Here is a 25,682-nt window from a genome sequence, read left to right on the forward strand (position 1 = left end):
AAAATACGCAAGACAAAAGAGTTTTTTTAATCTCTTCAATAAGGCTTTCCTAATAATCCTGGCCACTACAATGGCATTTTATAAAATTTATAATACATTGTCCCCAATCGTTAAATGTATAAAATGAACGAATGTTAATGTAACGTATCGGTTTTCGGATGTTGGGTTACTTAAATTAACTATTTCTGAACATAAATAAAAAATAATATAATACTTAAAAAAAGTGTATTTAAAAGAACAAGGAAATATATTTTTTTATATTTCATTCTAAGTAACCGACCCAGATATCATGAAATAAGATGAGAAGAAAAACATTTCATTTGGTATTTCATTGTTGTCGCTCCTTTGTTGCGCTAAAATACTTTACATTATTAGCCGTAAAATATTATTTTGTAATGTTACTGTACACATGGAATGAAGTAAGAGAATTACAGAGTATCGTAATTTTTATTTTTGACATAAATTGCGAAAACGAAGTGGTTTATAAATCTGTATCTAAACATGTATTACATTACGGCTCTACTAGTTCTAAGTCTCACGTATTCCCAGTCCTAGAAAAACTAAATCAATACAATTAATGAAATTGAGAACAAACAAACAGCCCATCAAGAAGCGAGCATACCATTTCCTTAAAGACCGGCAACGCATCTGCAGTACCTCTGGTGTTGCAGACGTCCATGGGTGTAGTTGTTCCCGCCGCTCGTTTGCCCCCTTTTCTTTTATAAAAAAACATGATGCATTGCGTTTCTTGTAAGGAACATCCAATTTTTTTTTTATTTCTGTCTGTCCGAAAATCCGCGAAACACTTCCGAAATAGACTTGACAGAAGAACTAGGACATCAGAATCATTCAATAGGTGAGTTGACTAGCAACCTACATTTTTGTATATTTGTCGCCTGTATCACTCCTATGCTTTTAAATTACGCTTGTTAAATCGTTAAAGTTGTAAAAGTGATCAAGAGAACATTTACATCTATACAATATCCACTAGTTTATCCATCCATTCATCCATTATCCTTTAAACATAGATTTACATGTTACAAGTTACATATGTGGTTCATTGTAGAGTTTCAATCACGAATAGATCTAGCGAATTTTATATAGAAAATTAATAAAAGTAAAAGTACCTAATGAATATTAAGACACAAGAGTCTTTCAAAACACTTATTAAAATTAATGTAAGTCATTTGTCCATTAGCCTGTTATATTTTACTATTTTAAAGTCATATATCTTATTAATTTACATATTACATCAGATTTTATCATTACTAATTCATCATTGTATATGTTTCAAAACCGTCGAGTTTTTAAGTCTTAAGACTGATAGCATTATTTGGTTTAGCGAACTATTTCAAATTGTTCGGTCGTAACATTGAAAAAATAAACAAATAATAATACAAAACAAAATTTATACATCGTTCGTAGACTATAGAGTATATACAAAGAATACTGTTTGGTTTAGGCTATAGAGCCTAAAATTGGATTCATTTATTTCGCATTACAAGTATTTCGTAACAATCAAAGCGTGTAACTATTTCTGTTACATTTCGAAGTCACGTTGAAAAACAACGACTCTACCTCACGAAGTGGATTCCGTACATCTTTCTTTTGTTTTGCAGTTACGTATTGCAATTATGGCAGCGGTCTTCGAAACTTTAATGATATAATATTACAATAAAATCAAAAACAATAAATCCGAGAACAGACTTGGATCTACAGAGCAAAGGGGTTTTTTGTAAAATATGTGTTACAGCATGATTCATCTCTTAAACATGAGTCATTTTCTTTTATAAAAAGGTTGACAATACCTGTTTGGTACACCCTATAAATAATACTTCAGATATGTGTAATATTGAAATCACAAAGGCCCTTTCCGGAATATTGCAAAGCGAAATTGCATTGGACCTGTCCTGTACAGATCGATTTCACTTGTTCACTTTCTAAGCAATGCGAACAAACCAACCATGTCCTACGTAGAGAGTAGTAGTTAATAAATAATACCATAGAACAACTTAACATTATATGATCCGCGCTATAACTAAATTAAACGACATTGGCCTAAGCAATACGTAGTAAGTGTTCAAACCTTCAAATACGATTAATTTCTTTCTAGAATAAGAATAAAGTCATGTAGAGCAAATATCGAAACGTAGCTTGGATCAAAGTGTCAGATTATTTATGTTGTTTTCGTCCCTGAATCTTTTGCTCCCATATGACATTAGTTTGTTTCGAACTTGATGATTTAATAAATATCAAGTGATAATTTTGAATCGTATTCAAATCTCAAAACAAATTATGCAAATGATTCAATAATTTAAATAGTCAATTTAAACCGCTACTATACTATTTAAAAACAATATCAGAAATTATTATAATTGAATTTCTTATGTGAATAATTTATGTAACGCTAATTTAGAACAATTTCACCCGAAATAAAAATAATCACATTATTTTGATGTTGTATTTTGCATTACGTATTTTTAAAAACCAATTTTTCGAAAAGATTTTGAATACACGCTTGCCTTTTTTATTACATAACCTTGGTATGTTACAAATTATTAGAATATTTTATAACGACATTATTAGGTCTACGTGGTGTATAATTACGGCCAACACAAACAGCGCTTTCCCGTGGACTTCGCACGCAATGGTGTAGGCGACTTACGAAACCAAAAACCATAGGTGCAAATTTCAAATCATATCAACTTTACATATAAGAAATGAATATAAATCACTTTTATCAAATCTAATTTATCAAAGAGCCATATATGTAAATACCAAAAATATAAAGATCTTCCAACACTTACGTATGATCGTTGTTCAACTATATTTTACCAATATATTAGACGCATTAACGATAAAGTATAGTTTTCAGTAGCACAAGAAAGTAGACCGATTGTTAAAAACTGAATTTTTGTTGAGATATTGATGCTAATTACGCTACACAAAACTAAAAGTCACAGGATATTTCTCACTCTGCTTGATTTCAAAATAGGCCTTTCTTATAACACTAGCGCTAATATTAGCACTAGCGCCTGTTTTTAAGCATTTATAACCAATTGTATGGACGATGAAATTCACTATTTCACATTTTATAAGCAATTTTTTTTACATGAATGTTTAAGGTCCATTTATAAAATTACAATAATTTATCTTTCTTTTACCCATGGCGTGAATGATTACGGCATGTCTATGAAGTGATTGGCAGAGGACGGTAGACGATACTTACTGTCTATCTAATTCGAGAGAGCCGAAACCTCGAGGGCTCACGTACGATGCCTCTAGCCTGCAGCGAGTTACATGCCATGGACGATCGTCTTCAGTAAAAGTGATTTAATCAAGTTATCTTAGCGTAATATGTTAATGCTGTAACTATAAATAGAATTAATTATAGCAGTGGGTTCCTTCTTTCTACTTTCATGTCAGTTCCATCGATCATTCTAATACTATCTCAAGTGACATTGACAAAATTCCCATGAATAAATAATCGATGCGTGTGTATAGATTTTTATAATGCATCTAACTTAAAATTTCTTTAAAGTAACAAATGTGTTTTTAATATCGTCAAAGCTTGTTAAAGTGAAATAAAACTGTCTAACGTCTAAACATTCAGTAATTTATATGGAGAACTGCAATCGTTTGTGGTCGTATCGTAAAAATAACTTCGGAAAATAGTCATTGGAATTTCATCTCCTGCCTAGATATCACGGAATGTAGGCGACTTAGTCTAATTAGACGTAGTGTATTATTCATTATGGAAATTTATTGTATAAATAAGTCTTCCTTACAGAAACGGATACAAGTAATTATTTTGTAAACCAGGTATAGCATCTGTGGACCTTAAATTTAATTTAAGGTACCTTTTAATGCACTTTAAGACTGTCTGAAACATGTTAATTTCTTCCTTGTATTTTATAGACAGGTAATAAGAAATTGGCTATACATCAAAATAATGTTCATAGATTATAATAATAATTTATTTTTATCGCTAGCTGTCGCCCGTGTCTCCGTCGTTGCGGAATTTAAACAATCTTAATCAATAGTTATTAGTAAGTATGTTCTTCCAGACTATGTTCTACATCAGCGAAATCTGTAGAGCCGTTCTGGAGATACCTACTAACAAAAACTCATATATACATTCAAACTTCGTATTTATAATATCAGTAAGATAGTACGATTAGAAGAGCTTTTAGAATTCCTATAATATTTTAACAGTATATACTATACACCCAAACATGATTGAGAACTATAATTCTAGACGTGTTTTATATTACTGTTATTAATGGTGATGAATTGTTACTCTTGACTCAAAAATTTGCAACCAATAGTATACAAAACCGGAAGTGAAAATTTCTATTTGTTATTCAATTCCTCTCAAATTAACACACCTTTATCAATGTTCACGCTCGGCCGTTCGAAACAATGGCGAAACGCCCCGGCCGACCCTCCACAGACCTAAACTATCACACGCTGCATAAATAAATACACTTTTATGTAATAAGTAAAGTAATAACATTAAAAATCATAACTTGATTACTTAAATTCTTCTCATATATCTGTACTAAGCATAACACTTATTGCTCCATTTATTCACTATTTTTAAAAATTAGATTTGTTTTCAACTTTTGATAGCTTTATGAAAATAAGAAAACCCATAATTTTACATACCCTTCGGTTACTTATGTAGATTTACATATGTATATTTATTCGATGTTCTTACGGTGAAGGAAAACATCGGAATGAAACCTGCACATATCTGCAAAAAAATTCAAAGATATGTGTGAAGTCAACCAACCCGCAGTGGCCCAGCGTTGTAGACTGTGGCCTAGACACCCCTAACTTAGGGTAGGCTCCAAGCCCCTCAATGTGTATAGTGAGCTGATGATGATCGGTTACTATAAAAACAAATTTTACAAATCGAGCCTACTTGCAATCACAACTTTATATCTATTTTATGAAAGTTGCTTTGTTTATTGCAACATTAAAAATTGATGTATTGATTTGAATCCGAAAGTAATTTAGCCGTGGGCAATGAAAAATGGGAACTTCAATGTAGTTATATGTCACAATATGCCATAAGCGATTACGCGAATGCAATCTATATTATCGTTGTATGGATTTACTCTCGCGAAGAGCAAACCAGTTTATTTGGAATGTCGAACGATTGTAGAAAAATGAAACGGATATATACAGAGTGTTTCATTTTTAATTTAAATTATGTTACTGTCATTCCTTTCTGAAGTTCTTTTTATTTAATACAAAATTAAAAGGACTATAATTATTAAGTAAAATATGTGTTGTCCACCGTAGCAATTTTGTTATTGTTAAAGCATTCAGCGAATGTATAGCTGTTGAAATCCATTTTTATATTTTCAATACTTTATCATCAGGAAGACCTTGTCAGTATATTTTTTTTAATGTGAACTGTTGGATAAAATGGACAGCCTGTATAGTGATCGCATTTATATAAAGGTGCGTATGATTGCTCTTCTCAAAAGTGATACGAATAAAAGTGGCAATTTGTTAAAAATGCTCCTTTCACCAAAGCAATTCCAGCACTTGTGTTGATATGGACATCAATTACGACATATTATTACGTAATTATTGATATCTTCACTACGCAATATAAAAAAAACAGATACAGATATCCAGTATCTGTACACCGTCACATTTGTTCAAAGTGGAAATCATCCTAAGGAGCTTTAGCGCTTTAAGAATATATAATTCCATCCAGTCGATTATAATGAAAATGATGAAACAAAAAAAACCTCTAAGTACTCGTAGAATCGATTATTATTTATTAATTGATTAATTAATTGAAAGAACCAGCAGTTGTTGCATTTATCGACTCAATTTAAGTAATTCAGCTTGAGGAAAACGGAGTTGCGGAATATTTTATTAATTGTGAAAAAAGATAATTTTAATAAGAATGCACACAAAATGATATATCAATGTCTTTATGATCACGTGCTTGATCCCATGTCTAGACGGTTTCGTAACTTGCATAGAGTATGCTAAACATCAATTCATTTTTTTATTAGAGTCATAACGCCCACTATAAAATATATGTTATAGATATGTTGTCAATGAAGATTTCGTAATTAGAAATTATTTTCTAGTAAATATACGAACTAACTTGTGATTTCTTTAACATGAAGAAACAAATTTGATGGAGTTTTACAATCAGCTTCCCTGTAGAATAAAAATTGCAAATAAAATGGTAACATTTATTAATTTAATAGAAATAATTAACATGCAACGCTTATATGACTTAGTCTCGATTAAAATTAGTTTAACTATAAATAATAACAATAGCTAATATTAAAACATTATTAATATTGAACAAAAGCATACAGAATATAGTAATTTATTATTATTTATGTCAATTTGGTATATGTTTGACTACGACCTGTATATCCATTTTTATAACCAGAAATAGAATCACCATGTATCACTTCGCTGTTTTGTGCGGAAATATCATTACTTTCCTTAGAGTTACTTTGTGAAATAGGTCCTTGCAACTTTTCATAATCATTTGTATTGCTTGAGGGGGAATTTTGTGTATAACTGTATTTAGGTTGGACATTCGTTGGATAATAAATGTTTTGACCTGGACTAGAATAAAGGAGGTTGTTATAAAACGGATGATTTATTTGCGGAACAAGAATTGTAGGCGTTTGAGACAAATAAGGCGAACCTATCAATGGTTGATAATTGGGAAAATTGAAATGTCCGTGCGGGAAAACTGAATTTACTAATTGATTGTTGTGTGAATTTACTTGGTTTGTAGGTTGTGGATAAACTGCTGGCTGGGACACATGTAAATTCTGTGGCGAATATCCAGAAGACGATTGGACAAGGGCTAGTTGAATACCGTTAGCTGACTTAGCAGGTACAATTTGATATTTAGCTTGGTAACCTGGATTTGGAATGAAGTTGAGAGGTACAAATTGTGCTGAACCTTGGTGTTGTGCATTTGTTTGAGGTGGATTTGAATGAGTCCCTTCGTTGGAGGAAACGGAAGAATAATACTGACTATTGGCTTGGTTAGGATAGAAAGAGTTAGGGATTTGAGTTTGGTAACTTTGACTTGATGTACTGTGACTGCTCTGTGTATTAGGGTTTTGAGTATAAATGGTATAAGTATAATCTGGCTTCTGTATACCAGTGGGGATAGTGTTCACTCCAGTCGATTTCCCAGCGCCTCTCTTTTTATGTTCAATGTCGTCAGTTTCAATACTACACACCAATGTAGCAAAAGCAACGACGATCTGTAAAATGTTTTTAATCGTTATAATTAACATGTATTTATTAATATAAAAAGGTAGCCCCAAAATCCACAATTTAAGTTTATTACATTATTGTGTGTTATGTTCAAATATTCTCTTTGATTTATAGATTCTATATCTCGGCAAATTATATAGACATCTCTAAAACTAAGCTATATAAAGAAGGAAAATTCGTTGGCAGAATTTAAAAGTGTAAAGGCTATGTTTGTTCAATACTTTGTCACAATAATCCAATTTCTGGCAATATAATTGCTTATTTTCTATTTATCATTAGTAAAGAAATACTTACCAAAAGCTGTTTTAAATCCATTTTAGATTAAAAATTCTTCTCGATTACTAAACTAAAATGACATAATTTTTCTTCAGGAAAATGGCGTATAACAAATAGAAAAGTTGTCAACTCAATGCCGCAATGAAAAGTGTTCAGAATTATCAAGTTCACGCATTTATATGAACGTTCGCGGACAACTTTCCTCTTGTACTTAGTCCAGACCGCGACAACTAAGGAAACTTTGACTTTTAAATGGCAGGACCTGTCAAGCGCATTTGTCCACCTCTGTCTAAAAAAGACAGCAATAAGTTCTATATTTCGTTGTTTGTATGCTCATTTTTTGAGTCAATATCCATTTATAAAGACGTAATTATCAGTTTGATATTCAGATGCAAGTTTTCACATTAACGTTACCTGCCGCGGAAAGTAACAGAATTTATTCAATACAACTACAGGTCTTTGCCTAGTCCGTTTCTTTATGTTTAAAGAAAGGAAATGACCGATAGGTCTTTGTCCTGTATCGTAACAAATCCAGTTCGAGAGAGTCGACTTCCCGGTCGGTCGCGGAAACGCATTGCGTTCATCGATTGCCCCGTGTCCGTTTCCGAGACCACGTTGAGAATTTCTTAGCAAAGAGATTAGAACTTACAAATTCATTTTCTGTTAGAAAAGTGTAAAAAGTGATTAAATAATAACCTTTAAGTGTTTTCACTAATATTACCATTACATTCATAAAAGCGCCCATTCTTACTAACTGCTCTCTATAATGTTAAAAAGTCCTATGATGCGGAGGACCGCATACCGTAAAAGAGATGAGAAAGGACCATCAGCGGGCAGACAAAGACTGATGACAGCTTAAAATTCCTCTAGAATTAAAAAAGACAGTCATCTTAAATTACTAATGTAGAGTAGAGTACAAATGAGCAGACAACGCCCTAATTCCATTTATTATCTTTACTACGAATCCTTATTCATAAACCTAAATAGCTGCCTTCCAAAGCGTAAATGAGCCATATAAAGGCTTGCTTAGTGAAGGATAATGATGTAAAAAATAGATGTTTGTGTAGCAACACCCATATACGAGCGTTTGGCGTGTTGTGTAAGCATTCGTGAAATAAATTGAATCTTGTTAATTGATGTCATGTTACTTATAATCAATGAAGAGAATGAGATTTCATTATTAACTAAAGTAAAAATTTTGAATAATCTTCAGCGTCTCAACCAAGATTTTTCTTATATATTACTTTCTGTAAGTTTTAAACAATATATTATAAGTTAATGGTAGTGGTTAATGGCCTTAAAATATATATTTCTTTTGTTTGTATTGTTAAGAAGATTTGATCCTGTGACGGTGTACTGGCGCAACACTAGCCTTACCAAAATGTCGACGTTTATGTCCCCTCACTAATCATTCTGACACTTGACTTTAGAATGAAAGCGCGCCATTCGTGCCAAAGGATTTTAATTAATAATGTGTTAAAAAAAAATTATGTAAATAAGTTGTGCAATAAAGTGCAGTTTTTATAATAATAATGCAGATACCAACCTTGATCAACCAAAAATTCAATATCACTCGCATCCATATACGTATTGTACTGTCATTTATCATATGAATAACATGTGGAAATACTAAAATATAGTCGGTTTATTATATCTATCTTAATTTATTCATTTAAATATGTTTTATAATGTATTTAACATTTACTAAATTCTATTACATTGCGCCACATATTTCTAATTTCAAAATGTTCAAGATTTACCTGTGACTAAATGAAATCTATAGTAAACAGTCTCTTGTTTCTCTGAAATCTAGTCAACGCCAATTTTGATTTTGATCATAATAAAAATAATAATACTTCAAAAATCTATTAGTAACCAGTATACACTATTTTTATATCTTGACCATAGCATAAAAGAAGAAATAACAGGTAGTATGCGATACACATCAAGAACATTATATCATTGAAAAAAATTACTTATAAACTACTGAAAAACATTCTCATGACCCAAAAACTTGAAGACGTAAACATGACTGATGCTAGCCTTAAAATTAATAAACAATCTGATATGACGGATGAATGATGTATCTGCCGCAAGAAGCCAGTTACGATATTCGGCACCACTTACTTGTTGATTAGTTGTTGCGTATCAAAAGCAGATGAGTTAGATAAGTAAGGGTTTTGGCTTCCTACAAATGTTTGGTAACTTACGATTCTTATCAATCATCATTTGATGTAAGCTACTGATTAAGAAAGCTATTTACATAAAAGATATATTACAAAACAAATTATATTTGACAATGTACATAAGATTTATTTTTAAAAGAATGTTACTATGTTCGTAAAAAATTGTTGAAAATACTTTTGCATTGTAATTTTTTGTTGTTGAACAGCTGCTTTTTTGGACGCAAAACGCTAATTTAGAAACTGTTTATACTAACTTAATTAGTGAACACCGCGTGAGAAAGGCGACTTGGTAGAATTTGGTTCAGTACAAAAAAGAAACCTTAAGTCAAATAGAACAGTATATTAATAGAAACAAGAAGCGAATAAAGACGCATTATGTGAAAAGTTATTGTCCAACTAACACATTATACGCTAAAATTTCTCATCTGATTGGTGTATAATCATTTCTCTTGACAAATATTCAATTACGAAACAATTTCACTATCTAACCTATGTCCATATAAAATTGTCATCACAGCGGTAGCATATTATATATGTACATCATAGAAAAGACATCAACGCGTTAGTCATATCCGATTGTTGACATTTAATTTTAAATATCTATTTAAGCGCCATCTGTTACTAATACCAAGCAACTTATATAACTGTCAAGTTACTTCTTGAGTACATACCAGTTGAAAATTACTGCTAGGTGGCGCTGATATGAAAACTAATCGTTATTTATTTAAAAAACCAAAGAATCCTATCAGACTTTCGTATTAGACTTTGTGGTAGAAAACAATTCGAATGAAACATTTCACTACAATTATTCAAAATTGAATTACATTCATATTTTTATACTGTATGTAGTCACAAACATAACAGCGAAAACCGGTATGCCGGCAATATTTTTGTGGGTGTGTGTTTTACAATCAAAATTATCACAAAATAAATAAAAAGAATTTTAACATAATATTTATTGTTCTGGATAAATAAAAGGCTGTCGAAAGGTTCATATCCTGTAAAATTTATGATTAAATTAGTCCGTTACAAGGTCATAAATTTACAATTCATCTGATTTACAAAAAAAAGGTTAAGTACTTAATCTTAGCACTAACTATAAAACTTTCATACCAATTAAATATTGAATTAGTCTTTGAGGTCGCTGCAAGGAAGTGCGCGTCACTCGTACAACTGGATTTCTTTGCTAGCAATCGATTTCTAAGTCTGTCTCCTATTAAAGTATTTCAAAGCTGCAGTTAGAAAGAAAATTTAAATTGGTTATATCAAATATTAAAATAACATTTTCATATGATTAATTAACATCCAAAGCTATATTTGCGTATAAAACATTAAAGTTCTAATATACAGTCTGGCGGCAGTTCTAAATCGTAGTCGTCTCATTTTATTTTTATTTCTTGATATTTATTTCATACGTTTTATTCAGTACCTACTGTTTTCGCACTTTTATAGACGTTTTCTTTTCTTTGAAGTGTTAGTTAAAAATAATTGCATCACTTGTATTGAGTCGGTTGCCCATGCCAATTTTCGCAAGAATTTCTAAAAGCAGTGAAATGGTGAACTCATTCTCATCAATTTAAAAGTAATTGCCCTTTATGTTTATATTAATTAGAATAAAAAAGTTTAAAGCTTAAAAATAATTCATTATGTAAAAAAAATAATAATACATATTTTGTTTTAAGCATCCTAATATTTAAATAATGATTGATTAATATGTAAGTACGTTATGTATTAATCAATCATTATTCAAATTATCTCATTTTAATGATAAGAAACACTTTGATGACCGGTAGAAGAGCAGGAAATGGTTATATAATCTCACCAGAGAATTCGGAAGTGAACGCAGTTGACTCCCATTCGGTCTACTTAATCTGTCAAGCGTGAAGTCACTTTTTTTGTTTACATGAACCAAACGATTGTGTAACGCTAATCATACAGCCTGGAATAATGATATTAATATCTTGCAGTGCTGTATATTTTTAAAACGAAAATATAACTTCCTTAACTTTCCTTTGTGTGAAATCAAAGATAGTCACGTGTTTATTAAGTTTCTGTATCACGTTTCCTTCGTTTGCGGCAACTTTCTTAGATTGCGTAGTGAGGCGTTTGAAAGTAACTCGATAGTTCGTATTCCCTTCAGGGATCTAAGTGTAAGGTTAAAATTAAAAGATGTTCAATAATTGTTTAAAAATTTATTTATAACAACAAAAACTTAAAGACAACTTAAAATCAGTAACAATAATAAATAAGCTACCTTACTAACAACGGTATATGTACAGAAATTCACTGCGTATTCAATGTCAACATCGACTTTAACGGTACAAATACATCGGTAATCAGTGCAATGCTATTTTAAAGCATAATTTACAATTAACTGGTCGGGCCACTTTTTCTTCTAATAACACTCTCACGCAAAAAAATAATGTTGATATTTTTTTTTTTAAAGATTAACAACTCCAAGTATTTATCTGTACGGATACATATTAATAAGTCTAAAGAAAACAGCATCGCTTTCGCTATTTCAATCTTTCCGTCTAGACCGTGGCCCGCATACTCTCTCGCACATCTAGTTAGCCTATATTTACAGAATATCAGGTAAGTAGCTTTTACGAAACCACTTAAGAATACATTTCAGAAATTAGTGAACACGGGGCTTAAGTTCTTCGCTGTACTTAATTGTGTTGTATGAGGTTTCGCTGTAAGCTCCATGGCTATCTTTCGGCGATCCATAACGAGAGCTTGAGCCTCCGAAACTGTATTTTGGTCCAGATGAATAGGAGTTCAGTGAACTGTGTCCAGATGTGGCTCCTCGGTATGAAGGACCGCTACTAAAACTGCCGCTGGGCAACGAATGCTTTGATGACGTCACGTAGTATTGCGGACTGTTAGATGATGTCGCCTGATGAGAGAAAGAACCAGACGGAATACCGTATGTTCCAGCGCGAGGAGAGTCCAAATGTCCACCTGAAGAGAAGGCGGCAATCGATTCTAATGAACCAAACCCTTCAGATTTAGACGGCAAATACGTAGGGGCAATGAATTTCGACGAGCTGCCACCAAGATTTCCCAAAGATCCGCCAAAGCTAGCGCCATGACCACCGGAACCAAGGACAAAAGCACCGTGTGAGCTGGATCCTCCGTGTGAGCCACCGAATGAAGGTGCGCCGTAAGATCCAGAAAGGCTTGAAAGAGCATGTCCTGAGTCACTCTGAACAGAAGAACCTAAGAATGCAGAAGGTTTGAATGCTTTGCCTGGAGCAGCATATCCGCCACCTAAGCTAGCATATTGTCCACCTAACACCTGTCCTTGATTACCCAATGAATATCCTGACAGTGAATGGCCAGCATTGCCCAGAGATAAGGATCCAGAATCACCAAAGGAATGGCCTGCACTGGGAGCTCCGTAAGATAAAGTGGCTTGGTTACCGTGAGACTCGGCTGGACTAAACAAAACGGGTCCGGTTGAACCGTAAGAACCGAGGCCCTTGGTGCCAGCAGCATATGACGGCACAGATTGGGATTGTTCAAACGCAGCAAATTGTTGTTGTAACTTTGGAGATCCGAAAGAGTACTGAGGTAACGAATATTCCTGGCCGCCGTGCGCACCTAAATTACCTAACTGATAACCTCCCCCTTGTCCCCCGGTTTGTTGTAAAGTAATCGCTCCTGAATTAAGACCGTGAGAAATTTGGCTCATCAGTTGAGAGAGATCATTGCCGACTAAAGATCCATGGTTTGATTGGAGGGTAATAGGAGCAAGTTGGATAGGACTGTGACCACTTGAAGGGTGGCTTTCCGCCGACAGCTGGTATCCTGATTCAGATCCTGGTGCGCCGAAGCTGTAACTAGGTTTGGCTCCACCAATGCTGTAGCCCGCGCCGACGCTGATAGCGCTCGCTTCCTCACTTCCTTGACCATACGAAGGGGCTTGATAGCTGTGCGAAGAATGACCTGCTCCCGGGTACCCTGTTAAAGTTTCTCTTTTATCCTTCGGTTCTTCCACTTTTGTTTTTATAGCAAACGATGTTGACACACACAGAAGTGTGGTGAATACGACCTGGAACAACAAAAATTTACTAATTAATAAATGTTACAAAGAAACCGAAAATTTAATCGCTATCACTATAGCAAATATAGTAAATCCTCAGTCAAATTTTCTTTAATTTCTGTTAGTGCAAATCTACCATCGCAAAGAGCTTAAAACCTGTTTCACACCATAATAAAAATGCGGACCCGCATGACGCCGTTAAAGATTCAGGCCTGCATTATAACTTTAATTTCACTTTTACCGCTTTTACTTTAAGTAGAAATAAATAGGCTTTTCTTATCATGTTATTTGTATGTAAAGATATATTATTAACTAATTTCAAACAAGAAACAATGTGAATGTAATCTAATACATAGCAAAAACTATTTTTACCACCATTAAGAATAATTATTAAAAATTGATTTATTTTCTAACATCATTATTATAAACATCACTATGTTCCTTTGATTTTTGTTTATTTTTATCTACTGTTATTATCACAGAATGCACACTCACCGTGAATTTCATTTTGAAACGTTTAATTAAGAACAACAGTCACGTTTAAGAAACTAAGTCACTATACTAATGTTTTTTTCACTTCACAAATGTATCTATTTATAAGACACTGATCGAACGGCTGGTCTGTACAGCCGCCGAATTTGTAATGTGATGTCGCTTGTGTTTTCACCGAATTTATAAGACAGCGAACGGCGCGGAGGAGCGCTTGAGTCTCGGGCGCTTCGGGAGGGTAAAAGTGTATCGGAGGACCCTTTCACTGAACCGGCTGAAAAAATGGGAGCAAGCTATCGGGCTTCCGAGCCCAAGAATGAGGTAACGCAAGGCCGGAAGCGTTGCGTCACAATTCGATCACGGTTTGGTGCGCTTATCAACTCGGATGTCAACCGGACGCGTTTACTACACATCTTGTGTTTGTATCTAAAGTATGTTACATATCACAGTATGATAATTGTCACTGTATGCAATTATTTATTGTACTGAATTATTTTGTTGATGATTATTTCGTAAACATCCTTGACCTACTTTTTTAATCCGTCTACTGTACTATTTCTTTTTATAAGAATAGGAAGCAAACAATACGTGGGACCCTTAATTTTTAATGAATAGTGGTAACCGATTCACATGGATATCCGCAAGACTAGAGGTACCGCAGATGCATTGCCGGCCTTTGAAAAAGAGATACGTTTCTGGGACGAGTATTATCTACATTAAACTTTTTTTAATGTTTTATTGATTTTATTTCAACTTAATATGGGAAGTTTAAAAGTGCTGCCACTTTAAAGTTTAACTCTGAAGTAAAAATGTCTATTTGGACGTTTGAATTTTACATTAAAACATTTGAGGTTTTTTCGATGTAGATAAGTGTTTTGTAAACTACCTAAAAACAAAATCCAAACAATAAATCAACAAGTGTACGTTTGCTGAATTGTTAAAATGTAAATGCACTTTCATTGTATTGATGTGACATCATGGTGTGCGCCCTGCAATGCAAAATAGCCTTTATAAGGTTCAATGCTCACGATAAACACATCTAAATAACTATTTACAACACAAGCAAATGATTTGATTATGAGGAAACGATTTCCTTGAAGATTCTAATGTACGAAATCAAATTTGATCATAGATATTTGTTAAGCTCTTTATACAAGTTCCACTAGGAGTGATCAAATCTAGGCAAAATAAATTGTAGTTAGGTATATTGACAAATAAAAAAGTCTAAATATAGTGCAGCGGCTTGTCTAGAACATAAAATTTTGTTCATATCGCGTGTACGATTGAAATTATAAATTCTATCTCGCTGTTCGAATTTCAAATATTGTAACAAATAGTTTGTACATTTTAACGGTTTTAATATTTTTGTATCCAATTCTTAATTCAAATTAGTTGTAATCATGCACATGCTGTGAAAGTTTCTCTATTTTGTGTTTTTTCTTTTTTTCACAAACTAATGTAGGTGCTATTATTCGGCCATCGCTATCGAGTAATTTATTATTATATAACTTCATTGTCTTCATACTGCCTGCTTTAATAACAATAACCTATTTAGAAGTTATTATAATAGAGTTCTTTGTTCTCGATTAACCTTAATGGCCTATATTGTTTTTTTACATAGTTTCTGTCGCAACTTCTAATATTGATACTAATGTTTTAAGGTGTTTTCAAAATGACTCTTCTTATAATAATCTCGTATCGCGTTGTATGTCCAGAATAAAACGCCTTAACTACTCTACCAATCTTGATAATATACATATTTTATTTAGTTAGGCCAATTTGCTAGCTTTAAATACTCTCAAATCATTATTATTGACAACAATGATTGTCAGAATTAAGAACAACTTGACAATTGTCAGAATTATAACAACTCTAGTTTTAAATGGTCGTTCAAGCTAATAACAAATCAAAGTTATATTTATTTACCTATCGACGAAACAAAAATAATGGCCAACTTGTCAAATGGTGTGGAACTGAAAGCCACGCACTGATTTACATCAATTAATTAAGCATGCTAATACTTGATTAGACACGCTGTAACGTATTACGCATGTGTAAACAATACCTACTTGGTTTATAAAAACCAATGAGGTAACAATATTGAAATAATGGACTGAAAGAGCCCTTAAGTATAATCATTCTTAAAGTAAGTTTAGTGTAAACTACTTCCAACTATCTTAGTTATCCAGTTAGACTGTAAATGCCTCTTTCAGGCAAACAGTTAGACACTGTCACAGTCAATATAAATGTAATGTAAATGGCAAAGATTAATTGACAAGGTTATTTTTGTTATTATATTTATATGAAATTAATATTATAGCAATACAAAAGGTTGATTTGGAAGTTTAATAATTTAGTTCATAACAATGTTGCGTCACTCAGGTTTAATTGCACCACGTAAAGTTATCTTCTTAAATCTTCGCTGCAGGCTTTTTTTCCTTTAGTGGTTAATACGTTTTTTGCGGTGAATGTAAAAGTGTTTCGTAACTTAATGTTACTTTTCAAAGATTAGTTGTTGTGGTTGCCTTTAACGATTTTAATGGGAAATTTTTTAGAGGACTAATTAACTACTAAATGACTCGTACTTATGTTTATAGCTCTTTACATCTACGAATGATTTTAAAACTAGGAATTTTTGTATTCATCTCATTTGTACAAATGTAAGAGAATATATTTGATTGTTTATTTGTCCTAGACAAGTTCAAAATCTACTGAGCAAAATAAACAAAACACTGATGCTAATCTCTGCTCTGAGTGACCGTTCTTTTTTTCATTTTCATGTCCGACTTGCACTTAATCAAAGCATTTTGTAGTTGTACTACAATAAAAATACACAGCAAATATACAAAATCAGTCACTTGAAATTATTAATATGAGTAAAACAAATTATCGCCCAGTCCAGTGCAATCGTCCGAGAAATTATTACGTCCGAATCACTTTCCGCTTCACTGTACGGTCAAACAATTTATCAATTAACAAACAAAACCAAACAAAACTCTCGTTCACCGAACGGAAAGTAGAGCGTCCTACCTCATTCTCTGCGTATTCTGTTACATAATTATAAACCTACCGAGGTGAAAAGTTATAGGGTGTCCGGACTTATTTTCACTTTTATGTGCCTTTTTAAATCGTTCACATAATAAATATAGTGAATCACACCCATCGATGAGAAAGTAGATGTTTAGCAATCACACAAAATCATTGATTCATTTTTAAAAACCTAATAACAAAGTGTTTTACTAATGAGTTGTGTACATAATACGTATACTGTAACAAGTGCTTTTATACACCAACCTTAAAATTTTCCTTCAAATCATTACATCGCAAGAGCGGACATCCACTATTCTATTGTCACTGTCAGACATATAATTTTATTTTTAGGAAGTTGGTGACAGTTACATTATGTATCTATCTACTTTCATATACCGCACAAGAAATAAACGATGATTATGTGTTACGACGATCTTGATTTAAATGTAACTTTAGATATAAATGTGGTAGTTTGTTTACTAAGTAGTTTTTTTTTAATCAATCCGACTTGTTTAAGTTAACTGTTAAATTATGATAAGACAACTTAGATGAAACGATACGATTTCACCTAAGTTGAGCACTTCAAAGGCGACAAACCATTTGAAGAAATAAATCGGTGGTACAGACTCATTATTTTGGATATGTAATAGGAAAGGTAGAGAACTTTTCCTTTCCCTTCTAAGAGGAACCCTGTACAGTACTTAGCATTCTATTGTCTCGATTATATCTCAACAAGCTTTAAACATAAGTATCCAAGTGTGGATTTTGAATTTAAATTATGAAAAAAAAACTTTCCACACGTTTAATTTTTATCAACAAGTGCCAAAAACAGCAGAAATAACACCTTTAAATTTCATGTGACTTGTTTACTTAAATGTAATAAATCCTATTTTATATTCATAAAGCAAATGACAATGCGTGACACAACACATATATTATTGTTAAACTGATTTAACTCGATCTTTTTTATATTTAAGATTTTATTACATAATTTGGCATATAATATAGATAGGATGTCTGGATGAACTTTATAAAGTAAATAGCAATATTTTAATTCCATCCTTTTACTAATAATTAAGTAAATCAAAAAAGGAAATAGTTAAGTAACACTAATGTCTGGGACATAACTTATAAATATGCGTTAGATAAGAGAATAGACGGAACATAAGCTACATAAGCGGCTGATCAGAGGAACTGGTTCTCAATCGGTTGGTTATTAGACATATTTACTGTCGGCCAACTTTCGACGTCGCGTGAGTCGCTCAATCGGTTCAGGTCATTTAAGACGGTAATGTAAAATTCGCAACCGCGTTAGTGTAAAAAACATTAAAATTTCATCAACATTCGCACGTTTGAGAATTGCATTGTTATCTACCAATGAAAGATTTGTCTTATTCTAGATAAGCCCCGATTATAAATTGAGACCTATATTATTACATTTGACTACACGATTATAGTTTTGAACTAAGTAGACATGATTCTACTGCGGTAAAATGGTCAATAAACTAGAGTTTTTAAGTAAATGTGTTAACCCCAATCAAGCATCGCTCATTCCCTGTTCATTTTAGAAAAGTACTGTTAGTAGCTTTGTTATTCAAATGTTAACAATTAATATAATTAATTTTACACAAATATGAATGTCAATTAGAATCCAATTAATATTTTCTTAACTCTAAAGTTGATTTATTATTTATGTACTTTATCATTTATGGATTATGTTATTGTGTCGATGCATAAAAATGTTGTCCATATAGGGCAGTAAAAGAAATATCTTTAACAATTTATATAGTTCTCTAATTGCAGCCTTAGGTAATAATATAATACCTATATAATTATATAGATATAATAACTGGTATATTATATTTGTAAATAATGATTTACATTGTTGTAAATAGACCTACTGTAAGGAATTTTTATGTTATACTTAAATATTTTATACGTAAAATCAAAAGCTTTTCTTTTTTATTCACTCCATTTATCGCTAATAGTCAAAAATATATACAGTATATAAATAGAAATAGTTATGTTATTTTTTTTAAAGCTCAGTGAGACGTTTGTTAATTAACATAGCGGTATCTGACGGTTACAATATTTGAATAAAAACTCGATCGTCACGTTCAAATGCCGTTTCATTGCTCACACTTTTTGCGTCAAATAAACCGTTAGACGCATACATTTCGTTCATCAAATATGGTACTTTAAAAGAGTTTTTTTTTTTTAATTTAGTGTAAATATTTTTATTAAAATATTATCCTTGTTTTCAAAACATCTTAATTATATATGTAACTATTACGTTAAAAGCGTCATATATTTTGTTCTAATGAAAGAAGTATAAATGTAAATGCAGTCATATAATACGATTACACCTGATATGTTTGTATCGGAGGTTGATGTCCTCAATCTCAATGAATTAAATAATGATATCACACGAGCGGATACTTCCGACATTCACTCGAACGATTACCTTTCCCTTCCGAACTATCTAGAGCTGTTCATTTGTACTATACTGTTTGTTATTCAATAAACAAATGGGAGCGAATCAAACTAATACTGATCTACTAAGCTCCCTTGGTCGGCAGATTTACATCATTTCACTTTTGCTATAGCACAATTTTAGTCGTATTTAAACAGATCAGGATCATCTTTGATGTTAAATTGCGATACAATTAAAAAGTAAATGCATGTTGTTCTAGTCTTTCATTATATAACTTATAAACTGTGCTGAAGCGCATGAAAAATCAACTTCTTTAACCGTAGGTTTCCGAGACCAAAATCTCTGTATTAAACTTATCGACATCCTTGTCATTATCTCCTAAACCAACGGTAATTGAACAAAACTTGTAAAGTTGACACAATAAAGAAATTTATTCAAATATCTCTATTTGAAGCCGATTTTCTGCTATCCAAACCGTGTCTGGGTTCAACCGCTGTTAGGTTTTTTTCTTATATAATTTTTAAATTATACTCAAAGAAGTCATATACAAGTACTCTCGATAGTTACTTAAGAAGTACGAGGTTTTTAGCTCGGGAAATCTTTTTAATAATGACAATAACTTGAAGTTATAAAGTGAGCATGCTTTATATTGTTGTTTTTTCAGTAGTCGTGATTCTTTTAATCACTTTTAGAGATCCACAAGTTAGATATTTTTTTAGCATATTGATTAAATCGCCGAGAATTTTTATTATCGTATTACAGCATAATCTGTATCATTACCACGAAATAATGGTATTCTATGTTCCTATTATAAACATCCTTTTAGGTATCGTTTTTGTGCTCACAAATCCACTCTTTTGTTTCATAACATAAAAAAATTATTGGGAACTTCTAACAATCCTTTATTGAAGCAATAAAAATCCAATATTTTTTTTACATATGCGCCAAGGAAAAGGATGTTAACATATAAATAAATACACGCGGAACCCTCGTATCGCATGATAATCTTATAAATGACCACTTTACCGCCATCGCCGACACTTTTACTGTCTTTCGCCGCTGCAGTGTTATGTCTGCACTTGTTTACATTACGAAACATAAAATAATATTTTATATTATTATAAACGCTCTAGTTAACGAAATCCGCTAACGCATGTGTGCAATATTTTTGTTAATTAGACATTTCTTTGTGGTAAATAAGCGAAACGTTGATTGTTATTACTTTGCATTACCGTAAGCTTCCACTGTCGGATCAACTGTAACATGCTGTCATCCTTCTCTACTTTAAAAATAAATAAATATAACAATATATATTGGTAAGGATGTTTCGGCAATGACAACCCATGGTCGTTTAAGAATATTTGCTGGACGAGAAAACGGAAGATCGTATATTGTAGAAGATATTAAATGAAGACCTATATCTAACAATGAATTGACATTCTGATGATTATGATGATTAAGGGGGAGAGAAATTTACTTTAACTAATATAAATTAAATGCGTGTCGTATTTTTGTAGTAAGTTATTAATGATGCGACATAACGAGTCATAAATTACTAGAATCTGGAACGGAAGTCCATAACCATATGCATATTATTTTATATGCATTCATATTAAAAGAATTTAAAGCTCGCTTTCCGATTCACAAAATACACTGATATAGTTTCACACCTTAAAGACGTTCCGCAAAGATATTCCAAAAGATTCCTTCACCACCCACGTAACATGACATAAGAATCTTGTGTAACGACTTACATATATTGCTTTAAAAATTCACTCGATATTATATGAGTGAAATGTTTATGTAGATTAAATTCGATTTGCAAAAGTTCGATGAAGAGTTTGCGATGAGCCATCTAGATATTTGACTTTCTTTTACTATTACATTTATAATCTATTTCTTATTAATTATTCATACTTTTTAATCGAAATTGGTTTTCAAATGTTATGCATTATTAATCTATTACATATCTCTTATAGAACTAAAAATAAATTTATTATATTATTAAATCAAATATTAATCGATCTATAGAAATTATTTATTGGTACGATTCAAATTTTCTATTCGTATAAATCACTATTTTAGAGTAACGTTAATTTTTTTAGGATCTATAAAATAAAGACATATTTTTGGTATACAGGATTGAATAAAACCTTTTGTTGTTTTTTTTTATAAAAATATTTATTTTACATAATTTTGATAATTATCGAATGTGTTTGCAATTTGTTCATAATATATTCATGTCGGGTCTGTTTGTATGTCTGTTTGAGCAATTTAAAAGACGGTAGCGCCGACCACTCCGGGAGCAATGAAGCGACCGCCCCAACCCAGACCGTTCACAACAGTCGGGCCAGCCACCACAGTCTGTAAGAGAAAGTTAATCCATTAATTTTTACAAAAGAGAACAATACTGCGACACCTATCATCATCAAAGGTCATCCCAAAAAATCCGAATACAAGATATCCTCATTTATCAGACAAAATAGTAAACGTAAAGTTTTTGATTACATAAATATGTGTACATTAGATTAACAACTTACCCTAGGGGCAAGAGGAGCAAATGGTGCCACAATGCCGGGCCAGGTGAGCAACTGAGGGGCAGCAGCAGCGAACGCCACGAAGCAAAGGACGAAGAAAATCTGCAAATAAGGTAACATTTTTATTGGTTCAGTATCGAGCTATTGTAGTTAATCAAATCTTGGGTACTCATTATGCGATGCAAGACGATTCTAATATCGTGTTTATTGGAATACTAGCTGCCGCCTACGACTACATCCGTGCGGACTATGTTCTTCATCTGTGGCAAATTTCATTTCGTTCTGGAGATACCTTCGAACCTTCGATCCATCCATTTTAGTAAGATGTCTTGTAATGATAACAAGAGCAAACTATAAAGATACAAATATTTATATACAAATGATGTAGAACATATAAATACGTACAGCGAATTTCATTTTGATGATGTGATTGAGGGTAGATCTCACTAGAACTGCTCGTAGGCCTTCTAAGTGCAAACTATGCCGCCCTACTGATGACAAGCTGTATATATACTGAGTCGGAAGGTCGCCTACTTACATTAGAGTACCTGATCCTCGGCCTAGGACCTCCTAAGGTCATATCTAACAATCTGAATATTTAATGAAAATACTTGTTGTTGAAAGAGAAAAAACATGAAGTTGACGTACGACAGCGACACCAGATAAGGTAAACAATAATAAATTATTAGCTCAACTAATCCAGTAGAGCCCGTTTTAAATATTTGTAGCTAGTAATGTACGCTGTATTTAACTTAAAATCCTAAGATGAGATTCATTTACATCAATAAATATTTTTTAGTACGAGTATATAATTAATTAATGTTTTAAGTGAGTGTTAAGCCCTCTCAGGAAGCAGCCATACGGAAAACTTAACCATGAACTTAGAATCATAGTTTCTTTCTATATTCTATCTACTTATTTTCTAGTTACGTAATATTTCCTAAAAATAGTAGTAGCATTAGCATATGCATTTTTCTAGATTATGTTCTATAGGAGTGCCAAATTTCAGCGAGATCCATGCAGCCGTGCTGAAGATACCTTTTAATAAACATCAGCCCATCGATTGTCCAAATCGAATGTCTGAATCCAAATTTCTTTGGAAATTCCTAAATCGTTTATTATTAGTCTTATAAGCAGAGAGCATTGGGCTTCCCCGCTTTTTCGAGTGAAACTCGTTAATCTACGAGTTTAATAGCACATATATTTTGGGTTTAGCAACATCGCTCTGTAGACATCTTTTTTCATAGATACAGGCTGCTAGTGTCCGATCTTCGCTCATAGAAAGGTATCAAACAGCTCTAGATAACTAGCAATTATTACTTTTAGAATAAATTGTAATATTTATGTACGTCAGTTGTCACAAACTAGAATATTATAAACTTGTCGCCTGCAACTTTGTTTGCGGGGTCGTGTTACATTTACATTGTCCAGTCTAAGCCGAACCCTCTTAATAGTTTAAAATCTATATCTTTACATTTTCCATGTACAGTCAACTACATAAATATATTTACATTAACAAAGCACCAGAAACTAATGTATACCTTTGGTTTAATAACCTTACACTTGTACGTAATTATGCTTCCTACTACGAATATATGCTATTTGCGGATGTGTGCATACATATTTATGAAACAGAGTAGACGTATCCATGAAGCTTTGTAAATATCTACACATTTATGCAGCTGACTGTACAGATCATTTTCATTTTAATTATTTGTATAAATATAGATTATTGCTTATTAAAATTATTCAAGAAATGCTTTGTTACAACCTTGCTCATACACATATCAGTACAAATATGCATTTTGCAATTTAAATTAAATGAAGTAATCTACAAATAAATTAAAATAATGTTAAAGCCTACCATTTAAGATAAGTTAGTCCTTTGTTTACTTACAATGAACTTTATGCAATTGCTCTGAACATTCCGTTATCGAGCTTTATTGAAATGTGGGCGTTTCTTACTTCGTAATGCCTAGTAATTTTTTTCAATTATATTATTTTATCTTCTTACTTTTATTACGTCATAGTAAAACATTGAAATACGTTCCGACCGTCAGTTTATTAACACGCACTAAGATTTCATTCGCACTGTGGATTCCCCTATGGTCTACTACGAGGACATAGGGAGAGATATGTGTGTATCTGTTTGTCACTTGATTCTAAAACTTCCTTTATAACAATGGAAAAGCTTAACTAGACTATTTATTATGATTATTATTTCTTAACATTATGATTTTTACTTTCTTATGCGGCGAACTTAAACATTCATTTTCGTGTGTATATAACAAAGTCGTCTTTTACTGGCACCAAAACCATTGTAAAGTATATAATTTTTATTTAATAATTAGCCTATACATTTATAAGTAATAAATTCTTACTTAATTTAGCCCATTTTGAGGGAAATTTTATTGGCAAGTAGATGTAATAAGGAGTAACTAGGGCTGCGTTTATTTTAGAAAAAATCTTTTAATTTAGTCAAATAAAATTATGTTGCAATTTTCGTGTACTGTCCAGTACCGCGCAGCTCAAAGACAGTATTTCACACGGAAGAAGTCGCGGGCACAGCTAGTAAAAAAAATATATGTGTGCAAAAATGTTTATTTAAAAAATTACAATCGGTGATAAATGACATTGATGATAATTTACAATGACGTAAATGGATCAAACATTTAACAGTTGTCGCACAAGAAGTCAGCGAACCCGGGCGCCACTAAACCTGCGCCGAAACCTGCAAGGCCTCGGTTGACAACAGTCGGCCCAGCGATCACAGTCTGAAAAAGAAATAGGTTATTTTTAATTCTTATTTTTTATTGTAAACATCTACTTCTGGTATCTATTGCATTTAACTCATACCTGAGAGGCCAGATTATCCACAAAGCCGTTGAAAGGGTAGATATACTGGGGAGCCGCAGCTGCCATGGCGATCAGGCACATAACGAAAACCACCTGCGATCATTCATAACCTATTAAAAGCTTAGAAAAAAACAACAAAATGACCTTTTTGGAGAGAAAGACCAAAGAGAGTATGGAATTTGGCGAGTGTGGAATTGCCTGTAAAAAGATATGCGTAGGAAGGGGTTAGATTCAGATATGACGGCTGATAGAGGTGTATGAAAGAGTAGTACATACTGTGACGACCCACAGTAGGGTTAAAGGCAGGTTGATGATGATGACTAGTTGTTCAAAAATAACATTTTAAAATGATTTTTATCTCATTTCGTTCTCGTAGCGAGAGACATTTATCGCAGAAAACATAAGTTAGTTATGTCTAGAAAGGTAATATATTAGCGAAGTTTATAATCATAAATTGTCATAAAAGCAATAAATACTTACGACGAATTTCATTGTGAAGATTGTAGTTAATAGTTCTATGTGAAACAGTTGGTGTAACTGGC

General features: G+C 32.4%; 2 protein-coding genes and 1 long non-coding RNA gene across 3 annotated transcripts; all 3 read right to left on the minus strand.

The window, feature by feature from the left end:
* Nucleotides 1–6,377: 6,377 nt before the first annotated feature.
* On the minus strand, nucleotides 6,378–7,605 carry LOC106121590 (uncharacterized). Its single transcript, XM_013317303.1, has 2 exons — nucleotides 7,579–7,605; nucleotides 6,378–7,271 (listed from the first exon to the last, which is right to left on the minus strand). Exons 1-2 carry the CDS (start codon nucleotides 7,597–7,599, stop codon nucleotides 6,378–6,380), a joined length of 915 nt encoding a protein of 304 aa, XP_013172757.1. The 5' UTR covers nucleotides 7,600–7,605.
* A 4,318-nt stretch (nucleotides 7,606–11,923) lies between these two features.
* LOC106121802 (pro-resilin-like) lies at nucleotides 11,924–14,409 on the minus strand. Its single transcript, NM_001312084.1, is given in 2 exon segments — nucleotides 11,924–13,803; nucleotides 14,290–14,409. Coding segments are annotated over 2 exon segments (1,431 nt in total). The 5' UTR covers nucleotides 14,302–14,409; the 3' UTR covers nucleotides 11,924–12,384.
* Nucleotides 14,410–24,875: 10,466 nt separating this feature from the next.
* On the minus strand, nucleotides 24,876–25,682 carry LOC106121659 (uncharacterized). The gene is made up of 3 exons (XR_001228067.1): nucleotides 25,621–25,682; nucleotides 25,141–25,233; nucleotides 24,876–25,058 (listed from the first exon to the last, which is right to left on the minus strand). It is a non-coding gene; the product is annotated as an uncharacterized LOC106121659 (long non-coding RNA).

This window comes from Papilio xuthus, unplaced genomic scaffold (assembly GCF_000836235.2).
Source record: "Papilio xuthus unplaced genomic scaffold, Pxut_1.1 DF826938.1, whole genome shotgun sequence".
In the NCBI taxonomy this organism is placed as follows: Eukaryota; Metazoa; Arthropoda; class Insecta; order Lepidoptera; family Papilionidae; genus Papilio; species Papilio xuthus.

Excerpts from the sequence above, each read along its gene's own strand:
- LOC106121590 (XM_013317303.1), bottom strand. The coding sequence starts at position 7,599 with ATGGATTTAAAACAGCTTTTG. Across the intron at positions 7,272-7,578 it reads TGGATTTAAAACAGCTTTTG|ATCGTCGTTGCTTTTGCTAC; the intron begins GTAAGTATTTCT and ends AACATTTTACAG.